The 24,149-nt window shown below is 43.8% G+C and overlaps 1 protein-coding gene across 1 annotated transcript; it reads left to right on the forward strand.

The window, feature by feature from the left end:
- The first annotated feature begins 1,055 nt into the window (after window positions 1-1,055).
- On the forward strand, window positions 1,056-22,593 carry sec31b (SEC31 homolog B, COPII coat complex component). Its single transcript, XM_083635409.1, has 27 exons — window positions 1,056-1,165; window positions 1,943-2,051; window positions 2,186-2,309; window positions 7,564-7,759; window positions 7,894-7,989; window positions 8,699-8,839; window positions 9,527-9,669; window positions 9,818-9,917; window positions 11,375-11,536; window positions 11,777-11,929; window positions 12,049-12,279; window positions 12,401-12,475; window positions 12,591-12,683; window positions 12,807-12,924; window positions 13,055-13,233; window positions 13,380-13,506; window positions 13,705-13,850; window positions 14,037-14,210; window positions 14,314-14,451; window positions 14,567-14,780; window positions 14,870-15,286; window positions 15,485-15,523; window positions 16,812-16,870; window positions 19,964-20,089; window positions 20,192-20,311; window positions 20,447-20,518; window positions 21,027-22,593. Exons 2-27 carry the CDS (start codon window positions 1,973-1,975, stop codon window positions 21,204-21,206), a joined length of 3,702 nt encoding a protein of 1,233 aa, XP_083491535.1. The 5' UTR covers window positions 1,056-1,165; window positions 1,943-1,972; the 3' UTR covers window positions 21,207-22,593.
- The last annotated feature ends 1,556 nt before the right edge of the window (window positions 22,594-24,149 follow it).

The raw sequence follows: 24,149 nt of genomic DNA on the forward strand, positions 1-24,149 counted from the left end.
ACTGAAGGTATGGAGGTGCCCTTCTTCCCCCTACTGGCTGCTGGTTCCTCTGGTCCATTCCCACTTGCTGAGGCCCATCCGGGCTTGAAGGACCATGTACATGCAGCTGGATAGAACGCTCATCCATAGGGACTTGAGACTTGACTTGGACTTGCCCCTCAAAGACTTGACTTGGACTTTCCCCTCAAAGACTTGAGACTTGACTTGGACTTGCAAAAAATTACTTGTGAGCAGTGAAATTGTTTGAAATGTTAAAGGGTTAGTTAAAACCCAGCAAAGACCTGGAGGAAGAAGTGAAGAGAGGCACATGCCTCCTCAGTGTTTGATTTAATTGACATTTGTTTGATTTAAGAAGGATTTAAGTTTAAATTACAATTTGTTAAGAGTGACCCAGCAAAGAAGAGCTGGAGGAAGAAGTGAGGCACATGCCTCCTCAGTGTTTGATTTAACTGACATTGTTTGATTTAAGAAGGATTTAAATTTAAGTTTAAATTACAATTTGTTAAGAGTGACGCAGTAAAGATGAGTTTGCTTTATTAAATGAAAGTCAAACTGCCCTCTGTCTCCTGAGTCTCTATCTATGTGCTCCACTAGCGTTTTAAACTGTTTGTGGTCACAGAAGTGGGAATAAAAGATGTGCAGTGTTTTGCCTAAGTCAGGTTTAAAATTGCCTAAGATGCAACGGCATGTTCATAAATTGGCCTAAGTCATTTAATCCACTTATGCAACATGATTTGACATACAGCGTAATTTGTATGTTAATAGTCATATATTGTCATAACCTTTTTGTGTGAAATGATTAAGGAATATCATATACTCTCTATTTGGTTCAGTTTTTTGTGTCTCCTGAAAAACTTGAAAATATGACTTAGGCCATTAGTTTAGCAAGGCGACGACATGGAAGATATGGGATTTCGTAGCTAGATTTTTTTTCATGAGCACGCACAACACGTCACGAGTGAAAGATGAGATGGATGTTTTCTTGGCACCAATGTGACGGGTCACATTAGGCCATTGAGCCGCATTTATTGCCTATGTCGGCCACCGTAGATACATGACAACACAGCAAAGCACTTTGGTCTGAGGGTTCACGGATTAGCTGCTAGGTTGGCAGTAGCTCTACAGTTTGTTGGTTAGGACAGTGCGACTGTGATAAACAACTGACGTGAGTACATTATTATAGTCAAGGCCGTTTGAATCGCTTTATTTTGGCGTTTAGTGCGTCTGATGAATAGTGTAAACGTGTCTGTTATCTGTGGAACAAGGCCAACAAGGCGTTTAATAGTTAACAGCTAGCTCGCTAGCGTTATCGGCTCTGACTATTGACTGGAATTGTGTGGCCACCAGTCAGTGTTTGAGAGTGACCATATGGAATGCTAGCCTGTATGACTTCTTCTACTGTGTTGGCATGAACAGAGAATCAGTGTTCCCTTCAAACTATTTTAGATGGCTTTTATAAAGAAGCTGTTCGTCCAGTTGTTATTAACGTTAGTTAGCTAAGGGTCGGTGCAGGTTGCGTACGGAACCGTGATCAGCTCATCTCACAAGGCAAGCAGTTGAAATGATAGTTGACAATCATTTCAAGTCATAACATAACGTTACTAACATAAACCAACTAACATAACGTTAGTTTGTGTCTCCCCATAATTTCACAATAAATGTTATGCTGGCATAATGTAAACATTTCCAAATATTGTGGCAATTGATAGCATTAGCTAGCAATTCCAGGGAATAGTTGGGAGTCAATATGGGTGGTACCGGTGTCATGCTGCAGAAGACAATTTAACATACATTTATGCAAATCATTAGGCGAGGCTAGCAAATCATATTCTCTCACATTTCGTCTCACTTTAGAGGTATTATTATTTCACATTGCTTGACTTATGACGACTATGTGAAGGAATAAATTGTCCATGATATAGTGGAGTCTGTTCCTCTCCAGGACTCTGAAAGACTCCACCAGTAGAGGAAGATGAGGCTGAAGGAGATCCAGAGGACAGCCCACCAGGCGTGGAGCCCTGCCGTGCACCATCCTATCTGCCTGGCTTTAGGTAGCTGTCACATTCCAGTCTGTGTACTCCTGCCCTGCTTCAAAACACATGTTGTTTTACATCGCATCTGTTCTTACATGTGCATTTTTACAGGCTGCAGATGATTTTAACTTGTCATTTTGGTCAATAAACAGGCACGTCTGCACAACAGCTTGATGCCTCTTTTAACACCACTGCTGCCCTTGAAATATTCGAGGTGGATTTTTCTGATCCCTCTCTGGACATGAAGCTCAAGGGGTCATTGTCCACCTCAAACAGGTGAGCTATTATAGCATGGCACCCATTCTTCCCTAAAGCGAGGCACCCATAAGCTCTATATGTGAACATGTGTTTATTTGGCAAAGGGACTCACTACTAAAGGCTTGCAGCCAATTAAATTAGGCATAGTTTGGTTGCTAAGAAATCGACATATGTCCGTTTGCAAGATCTGTGTCTATATTTCTCTATCATATTGTAATAACTTGCTCCCGGACCGGAATGAAGGAGGAAGGAGACAAAGGTCGACTTGCAATTCCGTGCATTTATTATAGTTCTAGGTCTCTGTTAACAGGCTTAGACCTACAGCCACAACACCAAGAGCAATTCCTCGCTCTCCCTCTCGTTAGCCGGCTTCTATCATTCTGCTCCAAAACACACACTTTCCCGCCGACAAAATGGCCGCCTCCTGCTCAACCAATCCCCAGCGAGCTAGCAACCCCACATGACTCCATGTCCCCTTCAGGTGCGTTACTCCTATTCCCAGCGCGTTCACGTGCGGTGGGACACACTCTACAACACCCCCAGCGAACTGAACCCAACACTCAGACAAACCCATGTTTACTGGCAACCCCACATCGCTACACAATAATTGTTCGATGTGTTATTATTACTACTGTAATTTGTTAATGTTGTGTCAGCTAGCCTCCCTGTTCTCTCCATATAGTCTCCCATACTCCCCTATACTCCCATACTCTTCCATACGCTCTCTCCTCTCTAGGGCTGCACGATTATGGCAAAAATCATAATCACGATTATTTTGATTGATATTGAGATCACGATTATTTAACACGATTACTCATTGACATTGAGAACATCATGAATTTATTGAACATTTACACTGGCTTTTTATTTAACATTGGATGTCTTTGGATTTTAGATATAATTGAAAATAAATAAGTGAAAATAAATAAAAGTGCAAAGATTTAGAAATAAAATAAAAACTAAAATAAATATACAGTAATGTAGGCCTACTATGTTGCAGTGAACTGCCACAACCAACTGCAACCATTAATCTACATTCAATATGTTGGTAAACATCTGAACTAGTACGGTAGTCCTTAAACCTCAAAACTAACCAAATGAGAACGCTAGTAACGTTCGTTTACATTACATTAAATTACTCATTTGGCAGATGGTTTTATCCAAAGCGACTTACGTCGTTTAGGTTTATAATAGGCTATTGTTAATGTTTATCTGTGAGCTCGTTAGCTGTTGAATATGCGGTCGCATTGTAAAGAGTGTCCTGAATCGATGACTGCGGTGGCAGTAACTAGATGGGGCTTTGTATTTTTGTTCGTTTAGCGTTATTGCTTGGTCATAGATAGAGCCCGACCGATATGGGATTTTTGAAACCGATACCGATACCGATTTTAGGGAATAAAAAAATACCGATAACCGATATATCGGCCGATATTATTATTATTATTATTTTTTTTAATCAAATGTTTATCCCCCATTAGTGCTAATCCCCCATTAGTGCTAATTTTTTATTTATTTATCCTGGTTGCTGCTCCACCCTCTGCCGATCTGGGGAGAGCCGAAAACTGGCTCCATGCTTCCACATGGGCAGTTAGCCAGCCGCTTCTTTTCACCTGACAGGGGAAGCTTCACCGGTAGGACATAGCACGTGGGAGGATCACGCTATTCCAACGAGTTCCCCTCCCTCTGAACAGGCGCCCTTAACGACCAGAGGAGGCACCACATCAGCAACCCTCAAATATCAAACACTTGACAAAGATATGATTGAGTTGACATGAATTGAAATATGCGATGTAGGCAGGATATTTTACAGCTTATTGATAAACTCAATGCAATGAAATAGTAAACTTAACTGGGAATTTAATAATTATAAATAACTAGAAATACAAAAACACAATAGAACAAATAGTTAAGAAGAAATATCAAATATACACAACATGCTGTCCATGCTGTCTATAACTTATATATATATATATATATATATACGGTATATATATATATTAAAAAAAAAAAAAAAAACGGCGCCAAATATGACCGATACCGATATATCGGCCAATAATATCAGCGGGCCGATAATATCGGTCGGGCTCTAGTCATAGACCACTTTGTGAGTGGATTTCAAGTGATTAAAGAAAGAGCGAGAGGTTGTGTTGCGGGGTGCAGCCACGACCGCGCATATCTTGCACTGTTTGTTCCAAGTCTGTGGCTGTGATTGACAGGTGGGTCAAAACTCGCATCGCAATTCCGTGCTGTATATTCGCATCGCTCTTGATGTGTGGACCTTTAAACTCGGCGAAACCATAGTGTTTCCACCCCACATACGTTGTTTTACCTCTCTTCTCGACCAGCGGCTCTCTTTCTGTGACTTCTCTCATCTTATTCTTGTGCTACCACGGAAATAAGCGGGGAGGAGAAACTTGCAGTGGCTCTCTGTTCACATGACAGTCATTCCCAACTCGAGCGGTGTGTGTGTGTTTTGGGCTTTGGGGGAGGGGCTGAGCACACTGCTGCAAAGGAAAGGGTGCGCTCGATTTACAACACAAGACAGAACGAGAGTGACAAGAGCCGCAAAATCGTTGTATGTCGATTATCTTGTTTTCATAATCGTGGACATCCCAAATCGTAATCATGATTACAATTTGATTAATCGCCCAGCCCTACTCCTCTCCCACATTTACCATTCTCTCCCCACCTCCTCCCGCCCTCTGCTCTCTTCTCCCCCACACACCCCCCCGCCCCCCCCCTTTCCCCTCTCCTGCTCTCCTCTTGCTCCTTCCCCACCTCCTATACCCTCCAACATTTCCCATTCCCTCCCCACCCCATCACTCTCTCACATTCCCCCTGCACTCCTCCCTTCTCCTGCTCTCTCCTCTGCTCTATCCTTCATTTCTATATTTCTCTATCAATTGTTCAATTGTTATCTTTATTCTGTATATTCTTGCTACTGTTGTGTCAGCTAGAATTAGCTAGATATATTTTCTGTGAAGCCCTCTGAGACATGCTTGTGAATTAGGGCTATATAAATAAACTTGACTTGACTTGACTTGACTATTAGAGATGACGCAATAACAAGAGACATTTTATTGGCAGTATTCTAACTGGTTCAATTAGGTCACTTCTTCGCTAGTCTCTCCCCAGACTCAAATATTACGTTGAATCGCTGCGCTCCGCATACTATATAAGTGAGTCTGTGCCACTTCACAGCCACTGCTGGTTTTTAAGGCGGGTTGAAATTGAATGAGTGACCAGTCGTAGCACCGATGAGAGAGCGGTTCGAAAAATGGGCTGCGCCTCCCGTGTCGTCTGATCGCAAAGTCGTTAGTGATTGGAGAGGACTGAATCCAGCACTGGCATATCACTGGCCAAGTGAATGTTTCCTCCCATAACCAGTCCTCTGAGGGAAAGTTTCCCAGACCCAGAGAGAGCTTTGCAGCATGCAGTAACGTAGTGTATCAGACCCAGAGAGAGCTCTGCAGCATGCAGTAACATAGTGTATCAGACCCAGAGAGAGCTCTGCAGCATGCAGTAACGTAGTGTATCAGACCCAGAGAGAGCTCTGCAGCATGCAGTAACATAGTGTATCAGACCCAGAGAGAGATCTGCAGCATGCAGTAACGTAGTGTATCAGACCCAGAGAGAGCTCTGCAGCATGCAGTAACGTAGTGTATCAGACCCAGAGAGGGTTCTGCAGCATGTAGTAACGTAGTGTATCAGACCCAGAGAGAGCTCTGCAGCATGCAGTAACATAGTGTATCAGACCCAGAGAGAGCTCTGCAGCATGCAGTAACGTAGTGTATCAGACCCAGAGAGAGATCTGCAGCATGCAGTAACGTAGTGTATCAGACCCAGAGAGAGATCTGCAGCATGCAGTAACGTAGTGTATCAGCCTAAGAACTCTCATTCAAGATTCAAGATTCAAGATTTTTATTGTCACTCCATGGTACAAGTATCACGTGTGAAATTCTTGTGCTGTGGACTCAGTTTACAACATAGTGCAAATAGTACAAATATAACAGGGCATATGGGTGCAAAAACAACAAGAGACACAACAAGCATAAGGCACTATAGTGATAAGACAAGTCAGAGACAGTGGCATATTCACTGCACATAGGTGCACGTGTCGGGTGCATACTTTAGACGTGCTTAAACATTTTAAATTCTGCGTATTTGACATACAGGTGCAAATTACATATTCCTTATTAAACATACAATTAAACTCGGCATTTTAAATTCGGCGTATTTGACATACAGGTGCAAATAGCATATTCCTTATTAAACATACAATTAAACGTTAGACATACGTAATGGTAGCAGCTACAGTACGGTACAGTGCGGCTACTACACTATTTGTGTATGTTAAGGAGTCTCGTGGCCTGCGGGAAGAAACTGTTCCTCAAGCGATTTGTGCGTGCTTTCGGAACCCTGTATCTTCTCCCTGAGGGTAGCAGGGAGAACAGGCTGTTGTGGGGATGGTTTGTGTCTTTGATGATCTTCAGGGACCTCCTCCTGAGGCACCGCTGTTTATACAGTTCATGCAGATCTGGCAACTCACATTCTGTTACGTGCTGTGCCGCGCGTCTCACTCTCCGTAGCGCCCTGCGGTCCATGGTGGTACAGTTCCCGTACCAGGTGGTGAAGCCGCCAGTCAGCAGGCTTTCAATGGTGCCTCTGTAGAAGTCCCTGAGGATTTCTTTCCTTAGCCCAAATTTCTTCAGGCGCTTGAGTCCGTGTATTCGCTGTTGGGCCTTTTTGACGACAGTGGCGGTGTGGGTCTCATGGGTCTGGCGTTGAGACTACTACTTCGCTACCAATGCCCATGTTGGCCCACCATATAGACAAACACGGCAAAGTAGTTAGATATATGATAGTACTAACTCTGCGTGCTGTTTGTCATAATGTAGAAAAAATCCCCCCAAAATGGGTTGAAACTCATCAGCTACAAAGATTTACCAGCATTTGTCTAGTGCCCAGTCAGTGTTAATTTCTCATCCTGATACTAATGAATTGGTGGAGTACTTTTGTTTGCATCAAGAGACAGATTCAGGTTGGTCAGTCAGCATCAGACACTTCACAGTGTGCTATCAAACTTTGTTAAACTGGAGAAAATAATTTCCAACCTCATCAAGCAGGACCCAATCGAAAATAAGTAAATTATCCTTGTCGACTAGAACGGATCCATATGACTAAACAGCTGCTGTGACTGGGGCCATGGGTATTGACTGGGTATGTAATGTGTACTTCTACTCGCATCACCTTTCACCTTTATGTTCCATAGGTTCCACAGTATCGTATGGGTGGATTTTGGAATGGGAGCCGACAGTTCAGGAGGGAGACTAGTTGCTGGCAGTGAAAATGGCACATTAACAGTATATAGCCCGGAAGCCATCGTGAACTCTGGAGCAGAAGCAGTCGTGGGACGGTCTGACAAACACACAGGCCCCATCCGAGCGCTCGATTTCAACCCTTTTCAGGTAATGTCTGCGATCCTGTATGTGATGAGAGATCATTTATATATACTGTATATAAAAAAGGGACATTCCATTGATTTCTGCTCGTGGCTTTGTACCACAAACAATTCATCTTTCTCAATTGATTTCTCTTCCAGAGCAATCTCCTTGCATCAGGAGCAAATGATTCAGAGATCTACATCTGGGATTTGAACAACTTTAACAACCCAATGACACCAGGGGCAAAGGCACAGGCAAGTGCATTATTTACATGTTTTAAGGCACACTTTTATGGTAAAATATGATTGGACAATCATGGTGGTGGGGGATGGGTTGATTTCCTCCCATTTTGATTCTGACCCATTTGTGCTTGAAGTCACAATAGAAACCACAATCCCCAACAGACTGTTTCCTTTTGTAGGAATACGAGGTAAGAAAGAAAGACACAAGAGTGTTTTGTGTGTGTGTGTGTGTGTGTGTGTGTGCGTGTGTGTGTGTGTATGTGCGTGTGTGCGCGCGCAACCGCTTTGGGATAATGGGAATGATAATGCCTTGTCACAGGGAAATTTTTCTTTTACAAAATCGTCGTGTCCCAAACAAGTCATTAATTTAGGAATTTGAAAAGTTGCTATAAGCATAAGCAACTTTTATAAATATATGATTTAACACGGTGACCTCTTTGAAATAATCAGATTGTGTATAGCACTTACTGCCATGGTTTTATAATGATCTAAATACTTATCTAAAACACTTACTAATATTTGGCATGTGTATTTCTGATCCTGATCCCATATCAGTTGTCAGCAGTTGGCTCTTTATGGCAATTGAATAGTTCAGCAGCAACACTGCTAGCATGGCACACAGACTGTGGTGGCATCATTTGAAAATCAGCCATCTGGCCGTCTCACACTCAAGACAGGCGGCCTTGTTTTGTCAGTAACGGTCTCTCTTCTCCCCTTTCAGCCCGTTGAAGATATCAGTGTGGTGTCGTGGAACAGGCAGGTTCAGCACATCCTGGCCTCGGCCAACCCCAGTGGGAAAGCTGTTGTCTGGGACCTGCGAAAGAATGAGCCCATCATCAAGATCAGTGACCACACCAACAGGGTTGGTGGCTTTACCTTTGTCCCAAAGGCTACTAAAAAAAGAAGAATAATAAGACTAAGACAAAGAACAGTCGTAGTAGTGAGTGAGCACGTTTTACATTAAAGCTACATTATCTATAGGCTGATATTAGACTGGATTTTCAACTCGTTACACTCAACTCAGTGGAGTGGGCGGATTCGAAGGTCTGGACCCATCTACGCTCAGTCATTCATTTGACCAGTAATTGTTTCTTGGGATTTTTGTTTTTCAACCTTAGCCTCGGCAGGTGACCCAAGTACCGGTAGTTAAATTCATACACATTAACCTTTTTAAAATGACTATTGCTCCTTTTTTATTTATTTATTTAACCTTTATTTAACCAGGAAGTCCATTGAGATTGAAATCTCTTTTCCGAGGGAGACCTGGCCAAGACAGGTCAGTTACAAGTCAGTTACAGTTACAAAATAAAAATACAAATACAAATAAAACAGACAATTAATACAAACATCAAATACACAAGAGACTAAAATCCAACTCAGTTTAGGCAGTTGCATTTCTCGGTTACAAATACTTTTAACATGGCCTTAAATTTCCCCAAAGAGACTAGGTTAGTTAGATGAAGAGAGCTCTGGAGCTCCTCACCCGATATGATGCGCTGTAGAAAATCCCTCTCATCATTCTGCATCTTAACTGTTGTTTGTGTTCTAGATGCTCTGTTCGGGAATGCTCTGGCACCCTGATGTGGCCACCCAGTTGGTGTTGGCCTCTGAAGATGATCGCCTTCCAGTCATCCAGATGTGGGACCTGCGTTTCGCCACATCGCCCCTCAAAGTCCTCGAGAACCACACAAGGTAAAGCTTTAGCAGTTAGCCCTGAATATCATACTAATCAATGTCTTTAGGTCATTTAGCAGTTAGCCCTGAACATCATGCTAATCAATGTCTTTAAGTCATTTAGCGGGGCTGGCCTTCTGTTCATTTAATCCTATTTTGTTATTAGGGGAATTCTGTCAATATCCTGGAGCCAAGCAGACTCTGAGCTCCTACTGAGTAGCGCTAAAGACAACCGGATCCTCTGCTGGAATCCAAACACAGGAGAAGTATGTCCCATTGGGCGCTGTTTCTTTATTACCCCTCAGATACCTTACATCAGATGTGCCCAACCAGTCGATGGCGTTCTACTAGTCGATCGCGGGGTGCTTCCAGGTCAATCATAAAATCATTTTTGGATAATGAGTGTAACTCATTGAATTTCCTTTAATTTCACTCCTGTAACTGTTTCTCCCCAGTCCTACACAACTTTGATTGAGTGGGCTGGCCAAGTATATTAATGGCTGGGAAGGTATATTTGGCATTTTAGCTTAGCCTTTTTATTATAATTTGTTTATACGTCAGAGAAAACGACACCATCTGCTATCTATTAGTCCCCCCTCACTCGCTCAAGCTCCTTCCAGAAAAACACACACACACACACACACACACACACACACACACACGTCACACACAGAGGGAGAAGTTCATCTTCCACACACGACTCACCTGCTGTTGTGAATGCTGAATCGCGGGTGAATAAATCTAAAAGGAGTTGTGTTTTTTGGCCGACTTTATGAAACAACTGCTGAGGAAGAAAGTGGACAGGGCAGACAGACAGGGAGAGGCGGGGCGGGGCGAGGCAAGCCTGTTGTGTGTTGGGGGGGCTGAAGGCAAAACGCAAGGGTGAGCAGATGAAATTACCGCTAGTTTGAAAGTAAACACTAAAATAAGAAACCTATTGCAGGAAGCCAAACCCAAACGTCATTTTGTAACACTGCTATCAACTTTTGGAATAATTGACCTGCTTCAGTGCAAGGCATAAACACTGTGAATGTCTTTAAACGTGCTCTCAAGACTCATCTAAAAAATGAGATGTTGACTAGAGAGTAATTGCAACACCTTCGCTGAGATTCCATTTGTATATATCATATATTTTATGTGTCATCGATAGACAGTTCTTTTTTCAGTTTTTCTTTTATAAAGTACAATTGTGTAATATGAAGGTTTTGATATTTGAAGGATCCCAGTGGAAATAAGCAGGCTTCTAGTTTGTAACTTTAAGCTGCTTTACTGGGCTATCCTTGGATCATTTTACTCTTCGATTTACATATTGTGTACTTTTTTTTTTTTTTACTACTGTATTAATGTAAATTTGTAATGCTTTTATGTATTCTTGATCCGAAATAAACCAAACCAAGGTGGAAATAGAAATAGGGTATTACCTTTAAAATATTTTCAATCAATATGGTCACTGTCATATATTGTTAATTGCCACTGTACAATGCAAATAATAATGGTTATCAATATAATGTGATGTATGTATTAGACTACCCATGTGCTACACACCAAGTTGTATTTTCTGCTCTATTTTTACATTTTCAGTAAATTATATAGCATATTGCAATATGTAATGTGCTGATAGATATTGTGGTGTTGTAAAAGGCCAAAGTGTAAAAACGTGGGGCACCCGTGCCTTACATCCTTACTGTGATAACAATCGCATATCTCATGCCTCTTCTTCTAGGTCATTTATGAGCTGCCAACAATCAACCAGTGGTGTTTTGACGTCCAGTGGTGCCCCAGGAATCCAGCCCTGCTGTCCACGGCCTCGTTTGATGGCAGGATCAGTGTCTACTCTGTGATGGGAGGGAGCTTGGAGGCCCAGCAGCAAAGCAGCGCTGAGAAGGTAGTGGCTCCCCTATCTTTTGTGACTTAAGCCCATGTGCTAAGACATGTGGGTGTTTGTCAGTGAGATCAGGCCGGTGCGAATGGATTAACACGGACACAGATGAACATGAATTCATCAACATGTCATGGACACATGTATGACTTGTAAACCGGAAGATAGTTAAATGACTTGCTGCGATGGTAGAGATAATCATCTGAGCTGTGCTTGTTCTATTCAACATTTGTGTTTATTCAACAGCTTTCCTCCTCGTTTGACACAATGGATCCCTTTGGGACAGGGCAGGTGCTCCCTCCCCTAGAAGCTCCCCAGCCGGTAGCACAGCCCACCATAGTTCCCCCTCTGAAGAAGCCACCTAAGTGGGTGCGCAGGCCAGTGGGGGCTTCCTTTGCTGTGAGTGCAACTGAATATAAAACGCTTAAATAGCCATGGCGATAAAGCATCAGAACTATACATTTTCTCAAATGTTTTGTGTTGAATTATGTATGAGGTGCTGGTTTCTTGTGTTTCAGTTTGGCGGGAAGTTGGTAACCTTTGAGAACCCCAAGCCGGCTCCAGTGCAGAGCCCCCAGCCCGTCCCCAGACAGGTGTTTATGAGCCAGGTGACCACAGAGACGGAGTTCCTGCAGCGCTCCAGAGAGCTGCAGGCGACGCTGCAGTCGGGCTCCTTCACCACCTACTGCCAGGCCAAGATCCAAAACACTGCCTCAGACTCTGAGCAGGACATCTGGAAGTTCCTTCTGGTGGGCAGAACATACTCTACATAATATTGAGACATATCATCGGCTCTAACTCTGTCAGTTAGTGTGGAACTGTTACTTTTCTCAGCTAAATCATTGTGTCACCCCCCCCCCCCCCCCCCAGGTAAACTTTGAGGATGAAGCCCGCGTTAAATTCCTCCGACTTTTGGGTTTCAGCAAAGATGAATTGGAGAAAAAGGTATTTTGTCTCTGGTTTGCATGCAGCCGGGTTGGTAATTAATATCTCACATTTGTAGGCAGGCGTTTCTAAACGAAATCCTATCTTTGAGTTCTAACACGTTGTGTTAATTCAGATTTCAAGATGCCTGGGGAAGAATTTGCTGCCCAATGGACATGGAGTAGATGCCAAGGATTTGGCAGAGAAGATGCAGCTGCTCTCCACTGAGGTCAGCAACCTGCACGCTGCCAGTCTATTCTCTAATCATGTGCTCATTATTTTGGATTTGTTCAATCTTGCTGCTCTTGTAGCCTGTAAAATATGTAAAATATTCATTTATGTATTTCTTCAGAGGTCTGATGAGGCGAGTGCTGCAGCTGAAATCACCACTTCAGGTTCTGCTTCACCGGCAGACTTCTTCAGCCAGATTCCAAAAGAAAATGCCAACTTCCACATCCCAGTTTCATCTGGTAAAAGTTCCCATTTATGACCCAATTGATTATACTCTTACATGCGTTAGTCCACTCTTTGGATACCTTTCTTTGTTTTTCCTGTAATTGCCTGGTTGACGGCTCATGCCCCTGTCTTGTTCTTCTGAAGACACTGATGGTTTGATAAGCCAGGCACTGCTGGTGGGTAGCTTTGAGGGAGCGGTGGACCTGTGTCTGAATGACGGCCGCTACGCTGAAGCCATCCTGCTGTCTATCAGTGGAGGAGAGGAGCTGCTGAAGAAGACTCAGCAGAGATACCTGGACAAGCAGAAGAACAGCATTTCAATGGTACTGTAAGAGAACCAATGTCTCCATAAAACCTGTTCTTACAGTAAAATTGAATTGAATTCAGTTGGTACAATCAGATGGGAATAGGTGTTTTAGAGGTAGATTAAGTCAATTGAACCCCCACCCTCCTCCTCCTCCCACACTAGCTCATATCATCAGTGGTCACCCAGAACTGGAGAGACATCGTGCAGAGCTGTGAGTTGGACAACTGGAAGGAGGCGCTTGCTGCTCTGCTGACCTACGCACATCCTGAAGAGTTTGCTCGCCTGTGCGGTAAGTTGCTCAGGGCTTTAACGGCACATTAATCACGCTATGACTTGTTTTGCCTCCAGGTGAGTTATACCTTTTCAGCAGTACTTGTTTTACTCGTCTTCTAACATGTCTACATCTGTACCCGCAACCCCTCTGATCCCTCTGTACTCCTCCACTTGTCTTCGTCGCCCTTCGTTCTCTCCTCCTCCTACTTGGTAGACACCCTGGGAGCCCGTTTGGAGGGCGAGGGGACAGAGAAGCACCGCCTGCAGGCCTGTCTCTGTTACATCTGCTCTGGCAACATTGAGAAGCTGGTGGAGTGCTGGGCCCTGCAGAGGGACTGCTCCTCCCCTCTTGTTCTTGAGGTATATACTGTTTTGTAAGGCTTGATCTGATCTAGGCTGTGTGCCATTGTGACCTGTCAAAGTCACGATAGCTCAAACACTGCTTCATCTAAAGTTAAGTTCAAAACTCTTGACTCTCTGTGTGTGTGTGTGTGTGTGTGTGTGTGTGTGTGTGTGTGTGTGTGTGTGTGTGTGTGTGTGTGACAGGATCTGGTGGAGAAAGTGATGATTTTGCGCAAATCAATCGAACGCCTGCGCAATTGCGAGGTGTCTGTCCAGAGCCCTGTCCTGGCAGAGAAGCTAACTCGCTACGCTAGCATACTGGCCGCAGAGGGAAGCCTGGCCACTGCCATGACCTACCTGCCCGAGAGCTCGGGCCAAGTAAGAGGCACAGCCGCCAGCCTCGTTCCAAAATACTCCCAAGTCGTGCTTCTGCTTTCTTTGACTGAATCTGTTTGTGTGTTTGCATCATGTCTCTCTCCAGTCTGGCATCACCACGCTGAGAGACAGGCTCTTCCACGCTCAGGGAGAAGCCTCCGTTGGACAGCAGAACGCAGTCAGCGTGCCCACAACCAAGTCCATCCCTGCTGCTCAGACACCTGCACAAAAAGCACAAATTATGGTATTAATTCCTCAGTGATTGAATCCAACGTTTGTGCCTCTCCTATGTAATATTGGTGTTAGGACTCTAAGACTTGCATTTAGTCACGGTGAGGCTGTATTTTTTTCCACCACAGGATCAGTACCAGCCTGCCCCTTCTGCCCAGATAGCTCCAGCTGGGCAACCTCCTATGCCATCGGTGTTCACACCACATGCTGCTCCTACCAACGCCGGGCCTGGCCTGCCACCCCCCTCCCATGTACTGCCACCCCCCTCCCATGTACTGCCGCCCAGCGTGCCCCGCCCCTCCGTACGGCCTTCCTACCCCCAGCATCCTGCTACCGGTTCAGGTTAGACGACAGTCCATGTGCATACTGCTTTGACTAAGTTCAGCTTGATTTGATTTGACGCAGTAGCACTTACTTGTGTCCTTCCCCAGGCTTCCCTCATCAGCCATTCCAGCCTATGCCTATGGGTGGATCCCCATCCTTCCCTCCTCCAGGTCCTACTATGCCAGCTGCTAACCTATCAGGACCTCCACTGCCGTCTTTGTTGTCTACCCCCGGGGGCCTGGCCGCCATGCCCAGCCTCGGGGGTCTGCCTGCCATGCCCAGCCCCGGGGTGCCGCCGCAGATAGGCTTCATGCCCTCCACCTCTTTACCTTCAGGCCCCATGCCTGCCAGCTCGCAGCCCGGAGCCCCAGTCCCCATGTACCCTGGGGGCTCTCTCAACCAAGTACCTGCACCCCCCATGGCAGCTGGCCCGTACCCCCCTATTGGGTCCGGATATCCCCAGGGAGGCCCCGGAGCTCCTGCTGTAAAACCCTTCGCAGTCCCTCGTCCTCCTCCACCTACAGGTAGCTCACCTTTTCATCGCTTTTTAGTTCAAAGCAAATCAGCATCACACTCGTCTTCATTCCATTTGCTATTTTCGTCTCATGCTCATAAAAAACAATTGTCAGTAAGATATTCCTGTTATCTACAGTACACATGGAATATGTTGCTAATGGTGATGATTCGCTCCTATTCAGCTGTCCCCCTCATTTGACTTTCAGGATACTTTCCTTGGCTGAATTTCCAGTGTGACGATCAAGGTGACAGGGTTAGGGTTGGATATGGCCTAGAGCTGTCACTTTTTCCAAAAATAAAGTTCGAACGAACATTAATTGACCCGCAATTTGTTCGAATATATCCAAAGTTATTGGTTAATTTCGTTAAATTGTAAACTGCAATACACCACCAAACCACTGAGCACCCAGCCGATGCATCTGGCGCTGTGGAGCAGTTGAAACCCAAAGTTACACAGCCTAAGAAGGTCCCGTTTTATAACGTTGTGAGTGGCGTTGAGGCTAGTGTTGGGATTGTCCGCTCCTGGCTTTGTTGTTGTCTGCATCAGCATCGGCCGCCTCCATTTTGTCTTGTGTCTCTCATCAAACAACAACTTGTGTGAAGACATGCCAGGTGGTCAGGATAGGTCAAGCTGTTTGAGCGGAGCGCCCTCTGCTGGATCATCTAGGAATTACATTTTTCTAAATCCCCTTGCCGCAAAAAAAAACGATATTTTAATTTGGATGGGTCAATTACATATCGAACACCCCCCCCCCTCCCCCACATTCAAAGTTACATTTGAATTTTGATTAAAAAGTGACAGCTCTAATATGGCCGTACACTGAAAACATGTATGGTAGTGTTTGCTTGTGCAGCCACATGCTTGAGGGAAATGTAGTGACTTAAGAGCTGATATGTTTGTATGTTGGCTTTAACCACATTACAATGTAATGTAATGTAATGTATGTTGGCTTTAACCACATTACAATGTAATGTAATGTATGTTGGCTTTAACCACATGGTGAAACATTTACTATGTCCAGGCTTCAATCAAGAGGGATTTTGAATCATATAGTCTGGCTCCTAATGAAGATAATATGTGTGTGTGTGTATATATATATCTATATATATATAGATATATATATTACCATGCAGTAATAACATTGAAAATTAATAATACATTTTACAGTATTTGCAAATATTAAATTGATTGTATTTGATATCTAAATTGGTCCACTATGAAATATGAATTATGATTCAACAGCGGTGTTAACCTACAACTGCCGTTGAATAATTATTAGGATGCTGCCTGTACATTGCCATATTTTCAATTTAGTTTCTGTGTTCATTTAACTGCTGGAATCTATGGCAAATACATCAGTTTTTCACTTCTTTTTTTTTATGTGCTTTTCCCATGTAGACTAACCTTGGCTCAAAGAGATTGTCTCATAAAGGCTGATCTTTGGCTGCTTGAGTTTGCCTTGAGTTTGAGTGGCTGTTGGCCAAGGTCCAATAACTTAGTTTATTTCTAATTCTGCCTTTGTTCTGATTCAGGACTTCAAGATGGCTGGAATGACCCACCTGCAGTACGAGGGGGACCCAGGAAGAAGAAGGTAGTCCTGCATCTGTTACTTTTACAAATCCCTCCGTACCTCACTCTGTCTGTTGAGATGGACAGAGAGAAACTCATAATGTGTTACTAGATGTCTCCACTTTGCCAACGTTCTCCTGACTCAGAAAAGGGCTTAGTTTGAAACACCTGGCAACATAAACAAACACATTTCACACAAGATTTATTTTCACACATGAGAATGAGAATCTTCGGTGTGGTTTGGCAGAGTAGAGAGTGCAGGGGGCGCTCTGTAAGACATGCCTCTGATATATTTTTTGGGTATTTCCAATCCAGAAAAGATCTGTCTGTCTCGCTCACTTTCTCTCTCTCTGTCTCTGAGCGGAGCCTTTCTGTGTGAGGAGGGGGTGGGGGGGGGGCACTCGGTGCAGACACACAGCAGCACACAGACCGACGCACACACGCACACACACACACACACACACACACACACACACACACAGCAGCACACAGACCGACGCACACATGGAGAGTTGGTGCAGACACACAGCAGCACACAGACCGACGCACACACGCACACACACACACACACACACAGCAGCACACAGACCGACGCACACACGGAGAGTTGGTGCAGACACACAGCAGCACACAGACCGACGCACACACGCACACACACACACACACACACACACACAGCAGCACACAGACCGACGCACACACGGAGAGTTGGTGCAGACACACAGCAGCACACAGACCGACACACACACGGAGAGTTGCAGTTTCAGAGGGCGAGAGAGAGATGGCAGAGACGCCAGAGAGAAGGAAACGTATCTTTGGTGATACTTCAGTCAGTCAATGCTCGTCACAAGTGCAACAAATCTTTGGCTTGTTAGCACACGCCCACTCACTCACTCTGGATATTAAACTGTAGGTCTGTTGTTGTTTTTAAGACTAAGACTGCCAAACCAGCAAATCATATTAAAGGAAATCACAGACTCAATAAAGGAAGAATAAAACATTTTCATCAGTCATGTCCACATTGAAACTTCGCAACTTCCTTAAAAAAATAGCCATTGCTTTACCTTTTGACAGATGGCATCAGTGTTGGCGTCAAATTTAAGCTTTTCATCTGGGACAGTGCCCAAATACTTGTATTGTTGCGCTATCAGCAAATATTGTATTGTTGTCCAAAGAATCGAAATAATATTGTATCGTGAAGAAACTTTACACCCCTATCACTGATGTGATGAAAGTGGCGTTGAGGTCTTTAAAAAGTCTTAACGATCTTAAAAGGTATTGAACTTGAATGAATGAATTTATTTGGTGACAAAATAAAATAACACAACAGTACCGGTACATATAGTAATGAAAGAACAATTGTTCTTTAACTCATGGATTAACTTCAGGATTCCTGCATATACCCTGAATAGGCACGTGACCTGTTTTTTTTAACTGCCCCTCAAAGAATCTGAATTGAGGATGATCGTTAAGAAGCAGAATCGATAATCGGAATCACAATTGTTACAATCCAAACGATAGCCAAGTCAACCCTACATGACATGGATTTTATCCCAAAGATACATTGCTACATGACATGGTTTGTATCCCCTAAGACAGTAGTTCTCAAATGGAGGTCCGTGGCACTTTGCCAGGGGGTCAGCGAAAAGTTTTCAGGAAAATAAAAATAAAACTTTTTTTTTTTTTTTTTTTTCCAAAAGCTTCATAGTTCAATGAAAATATTTTATGCTTTAAATCTAAAATGGTTCATGGATTACATTCTAATCTAACAAACCTATCAATTTAAAAGTAAAAGGAAACAATTAAGCTTAGCCCAAAATCAGAATGAGGGGGTCCCCGCCGGTATATCTTCTATCTTGTAAGGGGTCCTTGGCTGAAAAACATTTGAGAAGCTCTGCCCTAAGATAAATGGTATAAGAGCCTACTGTACAGTTGTGCCAGGTGTAAGTTAATAATTCAACCCCTTTCAAGAGCTCATTTCAGTAACCCAACCTATCATGCATCCTTATTCTTAGTAGTATTATAGCATTCATATACTGAAGTGTTGCATCTACAGTATTTCATGTACGGTAGTGTAGCATGATTGGATAATTGTAATTAGTGCATTTTTATGCCTCCGCCGGCGATAGCCAGGCCGGAGGCATTATGGATCCGGGTTGTCCGTCCGTCCGTACGTACGTCCGTACGATGACTTGTTAACGCGATATCTGAGGAACGCCTTGACGGAATTTCATCAAATTTGCCTCAAACATCGACTTAGACTCAAGGATGATCTGATTAGATTTTGGTGGTCAAAGGTCAAAGATCAAGGTCACTGTGACCTCTCGAACGCCATTTTCAAGCTTGTTAACGCGATATCTCAGGAATGCCTTGACGGAATTTAATCAAACTTGTCTCAAACATCGACTTGGACTCAAGGATGAACTGATTACATTTTGGTGGTCAAAGGTCAAGGTCACTGTGACCTCTCAAACGTCTTTCCAGCTTGTTAACGCGATATCTCATGAATGCCTTGACGGAATTTCATCAAATTTGCCTCAAACATCGACTTAGACTCAAGGATGAACTGATTAGATTTTGGTGGTCAAAAGTCAAAGGTCAAGGTCACTGTGACCTCTCGAACGCCATTTTCAAGCTTGTTAACGTGATATCTCATGAATGCCTTGACGGAATTTCATCAAATTTGCCTCAAACATCGCCTTAGACTCAAGGATGATCTGATTAGATTTTGGTGGTCAAAGGTCAAGGTGAGCTCTCGAACGCCATTTTCAAGCTTGTTAACGCGATATCTCAGGAATGCCTTGATGGAATTTAATCAAACTTGTCTCAAACATCGACTTGGACTCAAGGATGAACTGATTACATTTTGGTGGTCAAAGTTCAAGGTCACTGTGACCTCTCCCACACCCAATTTCCAAGCTCTGTAACGCAACATCACAGGAGCGCCTTGACGGAATTTCTTCCAATTTGCCTCAAATGGCGATTTGGACTCAAGAATTAACTAATGGCGGAGGCATAATTTTTCTGAAATGACAATAGGCAGGGAAGTAGTATCTCTTGAGCACAGCTGTTTCAGGAGGTTTAGTGCCCTGGATCTTCTGTAATCCACCTCCAGGTCCCGGATAACTACACTCCACCAGCCCCCATCACTGCACCTGTGATGGGGTTCCCAGTCGAAGCGCCTCAGCCCCATGAGCACGCCCAGGTCCCCCCTGGGGCCCCGCAGGAGCCCAGCGTGCAGGTGGGTGTCAGACAGGTGTGTGTCAGACGGGGCTGTTGCTGAACAATATCTTGTTTTGTTGTCGGCGCACTGTTGGAGTATTTCTGTCCTTTCATTCTTCAGCTCCTTCAGCAGCTGCCAGCAGAGAGGGTGGAGCAGAGGGAGATCCCTGCTGAACACATGGTCCTCAAATCCACCTTTGACAACCTGGTGCAGCGCTGCCAGCTAGCGGCAGCAGACCCCGTAAGTGTCAAGCCTGCTCCTCATGTGGCATCATCCAGCATTGCACAGTGTTGGCAGTAAAGCATGTCCTGATTGGATGAAAAAAGTTGGTATTTTGTTGGATGTGAACTAAAAGTAGGAATATTTCCTTTGCAGCAAACAAAAAGGAAACTTGATGATGCAGCCAGACGCCTGGGATCCCTGTATGACAAGCTGAGAGACCAGTCGGTAAGGAATTGTTATTTTGGAAAGGATTGTTCTCATTGGCTCAGTGATGAAGTTACAGCAACTTCCTCTCTGATAGGTCCTTACACATCAAGAGCGATGCGAATATACGGCACGAAATTGCGATGCGAGTTTTGACCCACCTGTCAATCACAGCCACAGATGTGTACACGTCGGAAGCGAATTTCTGAAAAATCGACCGTGGTTCGAAAAAATAAACACCGCAATAACGCTCAGCGAAACTTCGCCGTTGGTATGCACGGTTGCATTGACTGATATAGGTTCGGAAAATATTATTGACGTGCAAATTAATCGCATGAAAAAAACGCTCCCCAATGTGTAAGGACCTTTAGTCATAATAAAGCAATCAGTGTGCAGTATATTGAGCAGCAAGCGATACGGACAGCCTCCCACCTGTAACAAAACTGTATGCTAGAAACCTGCCTTGATCTGGAAGAGGGAGCCGGTGCCCCCGTCCTAACGTTTCATGCCGTCTCTGCCCAACTCGTAGCTTTCTCACAACATCCTTGGCGGGCTCCATGAGATCAGCCGCTGTGTGGCAAGCCAGAACTACCAGCGAGGCCTGGAGGTCCACACCCAAGTGGTCAGCAGCAGCAACTTCAGCGAGATCTCCGCCTTCATGCCCATCCTCAAAGTGGTCATGACCATCGCCAACAAGCTGGGCGTCTGACCCCGGTGCAAAATGCACACCAGACTTCAGTGTTACAGATCAGATTATTATATACGTATTTATTTCTTTTTGAGCTAATGACATGTGCTTTGATAATAAGAATAATTTCTGATAATATTGAAGATTATGGTATTCACTATGTATGCACTCCTTGCTAAGGACTCGGCCGAACCGGCCGACGAGGTGGAGTTTCCCCCAGAGGAGGATGGTCATTGTTGCTATGGTAATTTACGATATGATGAATGTTTTCTGAAAGTAGTGATTCTGTGTAATTTTGAGTGGGAAATGTTGATGTAAAATACAAAGCAGTAAGTGATGCTGCAATGTTTGAAGCAAGGCTGTGGTTGTCCAAGTGGGTGCAGCACACACCATACAGTTACATACGATTTTCTTCTCACTTTGGCTGTAGTCGATCCTGTTGGACAGTTTTAGATTTTGTAAATCGAGTACTTCTACTGCAGAAGAAAATATCTTAAACATCGACATCCAAGGTAAAGGTGAAAATTGTGAGAATAAAAATGTGGGGTGCACTTTATATCATCCATCTGTCGTACTTTGTATGGGAGAAAAAGTGTGCTTCTCTGTCCTCGTGCTCTTCTGAGAAGGAGCCATGTCAACATGCAACAGTTCCAGGAGACTTGAGATCAAGAAAGAACATTTTGAACATACTGAATGTAACAGTACGGACTCTGTCTCTCCGCTTAACCAACTTGGTGTACGATTAAATGTGCCATCAGGGTTTTTGAGCCAAAGCACTGCAACACAATGCAATTCAGTGGGCTTTGTTGAGTTTCTGGATTTTTTGTTTTTATTATTTTGTGTTTAGTTAACCCAGTGCTGTTGACTGCTGGCTGTGTGACTGAGCACCTCCTCTGTTACCCTCTGACCTTTAGTGTGCATGCTTCCAATGTTGACTCAAACTGCTGATATTCTGACTGCTGAATTCAAGAGGCGGCTCATGGTAAAAAGAAAAAAATCACTAATTTCTGTTGCACTGTAAAATATTTTACACCCACTCGCCCATGTTAAATCATTGTTAAATATTTTAGTGATTTCTCGTCCCACGCAACTTTGTTTTAACCTCCAAATTACTTGTCAATCCTTTTTGATCGTGCTTGTTTGAGTTTAGAACAGGCAAGGAAATTTAAAACAAATGTATTGAGAAATGGAAAATGAAATGTGTGGACAATTATGTGGTATGCTGAGGTTTGTGAGTAGTTTGTGGCTGGACATGAGATGGAGAGTATGGGTTTAAGCTTAAATATAACATGGCAGCAGAAGGCATTGAAGTGCCTCAGTGCTCATTTTGGTTGCACAGATATTTATACAATCCATGTTGCTTATACTTTGTTCTTTTTCTGTACCTTTTTCAAATAAAAGATTTGCTTCAAAAGTCTTCAGAATTAATTCAATTGTCAAATCATGACAAATTAATTCCATATATATTCCAGATGTTTGAATTACAATGAACATGGCAAGCAATTATGTCAATATTTTATATTCTAGACGGTTTCCATGTTTGCACAGTAGGTGGCGCAATTATGCCGTAAATCACAGTTAAAACGTTTGTGTTCATCCAACGAATAATGTTCCCTTCAGGTGCTGCTCGTAAGTTCTTTCTTCCGTGGTCGGACGTTGTAAAAGCAACTTGTGCGTGCACTAAATTCGCCTGCTGTTAGACATTTGAAGGCGGCATTTGTGTGAAATGACAATTATGAGCAAGTTATAACAGGTCGTCGGCTCAATTGACCGGATTGGTCCAGGAGGATCAGAAGTCAGGCAGCTGCTGCTGATTGGCCGGCTTCAGTCACACCTTGTGAGCACTGAGCAGCATGGCGTGAAGTTTTGTTGAGGGGGGTTTGCACTGCAGTAACCCGTGGCTCGGCCGTGTCTGGCGTGGTGATGGTGTGTCATGGTGATATGATGTAACTTTACCGCACATCATCATGCGAGAGAGAGGAGTGCCCCGAGTCATGCAGCCAGTGCCTGCCGCAAGCTTAGCTCACAATATAGATGCGATGGCTAATGTGGGACAGTAGACGTCTTGGCATTTAGCCTGGCACTGTATGAACCAACCGGATGAGACATTCTGCAAACACACTGGGGGCTTCCCATAACTGCTACTTTGACATGAGAGAGGATAAATCATCAGAAAGTCCCCAAACCTCTTAAAATTCCCCATAGTAGCAGAGAAATAACGAATATAATAATAATAATATAATAACAAATACCATTATTATTATTTTTTATTATTATAAATACAATAACCATACCTGCTTGTCCAGAAGTTAAATGTCATGTGAGCAAATTATTTTATTGTCAAATGGTTTTATTATTTTTTAACAAACAACTCTCAACACGGAGAGGTCAATGGCTCTCTCTGAGGTCAAACACTGTAGTAGCTGCCTACAGGGGTAGTAGGCTACCTGATGGCTGTGTGAGTTCACCCATCCTCTTCACATTCTATACAAACGAATCATGCATAAGCAGACAGCCAAATAACTATGTCATCAAATTTTCAGATGATGCAATTAGGCCTATTAAGCCTGCTGCATGGTGCCGACTGCCCCTCAGTGTATCACAGAGAGAAATTGCCACCATTCAGGTCAGGGACTCTGGTGTGACAGCTACCACCTCCTTCTTAACACTAATAAAACCAAATCAATTACATTTGACCCCAGGGAGGTGAGAGTCCATGACCCTGTGATCATTGGTGACAAGGACATTGAGCAGGTGTGCTCCTATAAGTATTTGGGCATACTAAATGGACATGACACATTGAATAGAAGACGATGATGTGAGATGCCAAAATCTGCTACTGTACAGTACACACTGATTTGTCCAAAGTATAGCATGTCGTGATGTATACTGTGTGCTGTGTTCATCTGTAGTATACCGTACCCGATTTCGGCTACAATCTCAGAGACTGTTTGGTTTGGTTGT

Source organism: Poromitra crassiceps (assembly GCF_964638095.1).
Source record: "Poromitra crassiceps genome assembly, chromosome: 4".
Classification (NCBI taxonomy): Eukaryota; Metazoa; Chordata; class Actinopteri; order Beryciformes; family Melamphaidae; genus Poromitra; species Poromitra crassiceps.

Bases quoted from the DNA above. Each gene is read 5' to 3' on its own strand.
- sec31b (XM_083635409.1), top strand. From the start codon at position 1,973: ATGAGGCTGAAGGAGATCCAGAGGACAGCCCACCAGGCGTGGAGCCCT. The intron at 13,851-14,036 runs GTATATACTGTT...TGTGTGTGACAG, and splicing joins CCTCCCCTCTTGTTCTTGAG to GATCTGGTGGAGAAAGTGAT. The intron at 14,211-14,313 runs GTAAGAGGCACA...GTCTCTCTCCAG, and splicing joins TGCCCGAGAGCTCGGGCCAA to TCTGGCATCACCACGCTGAG.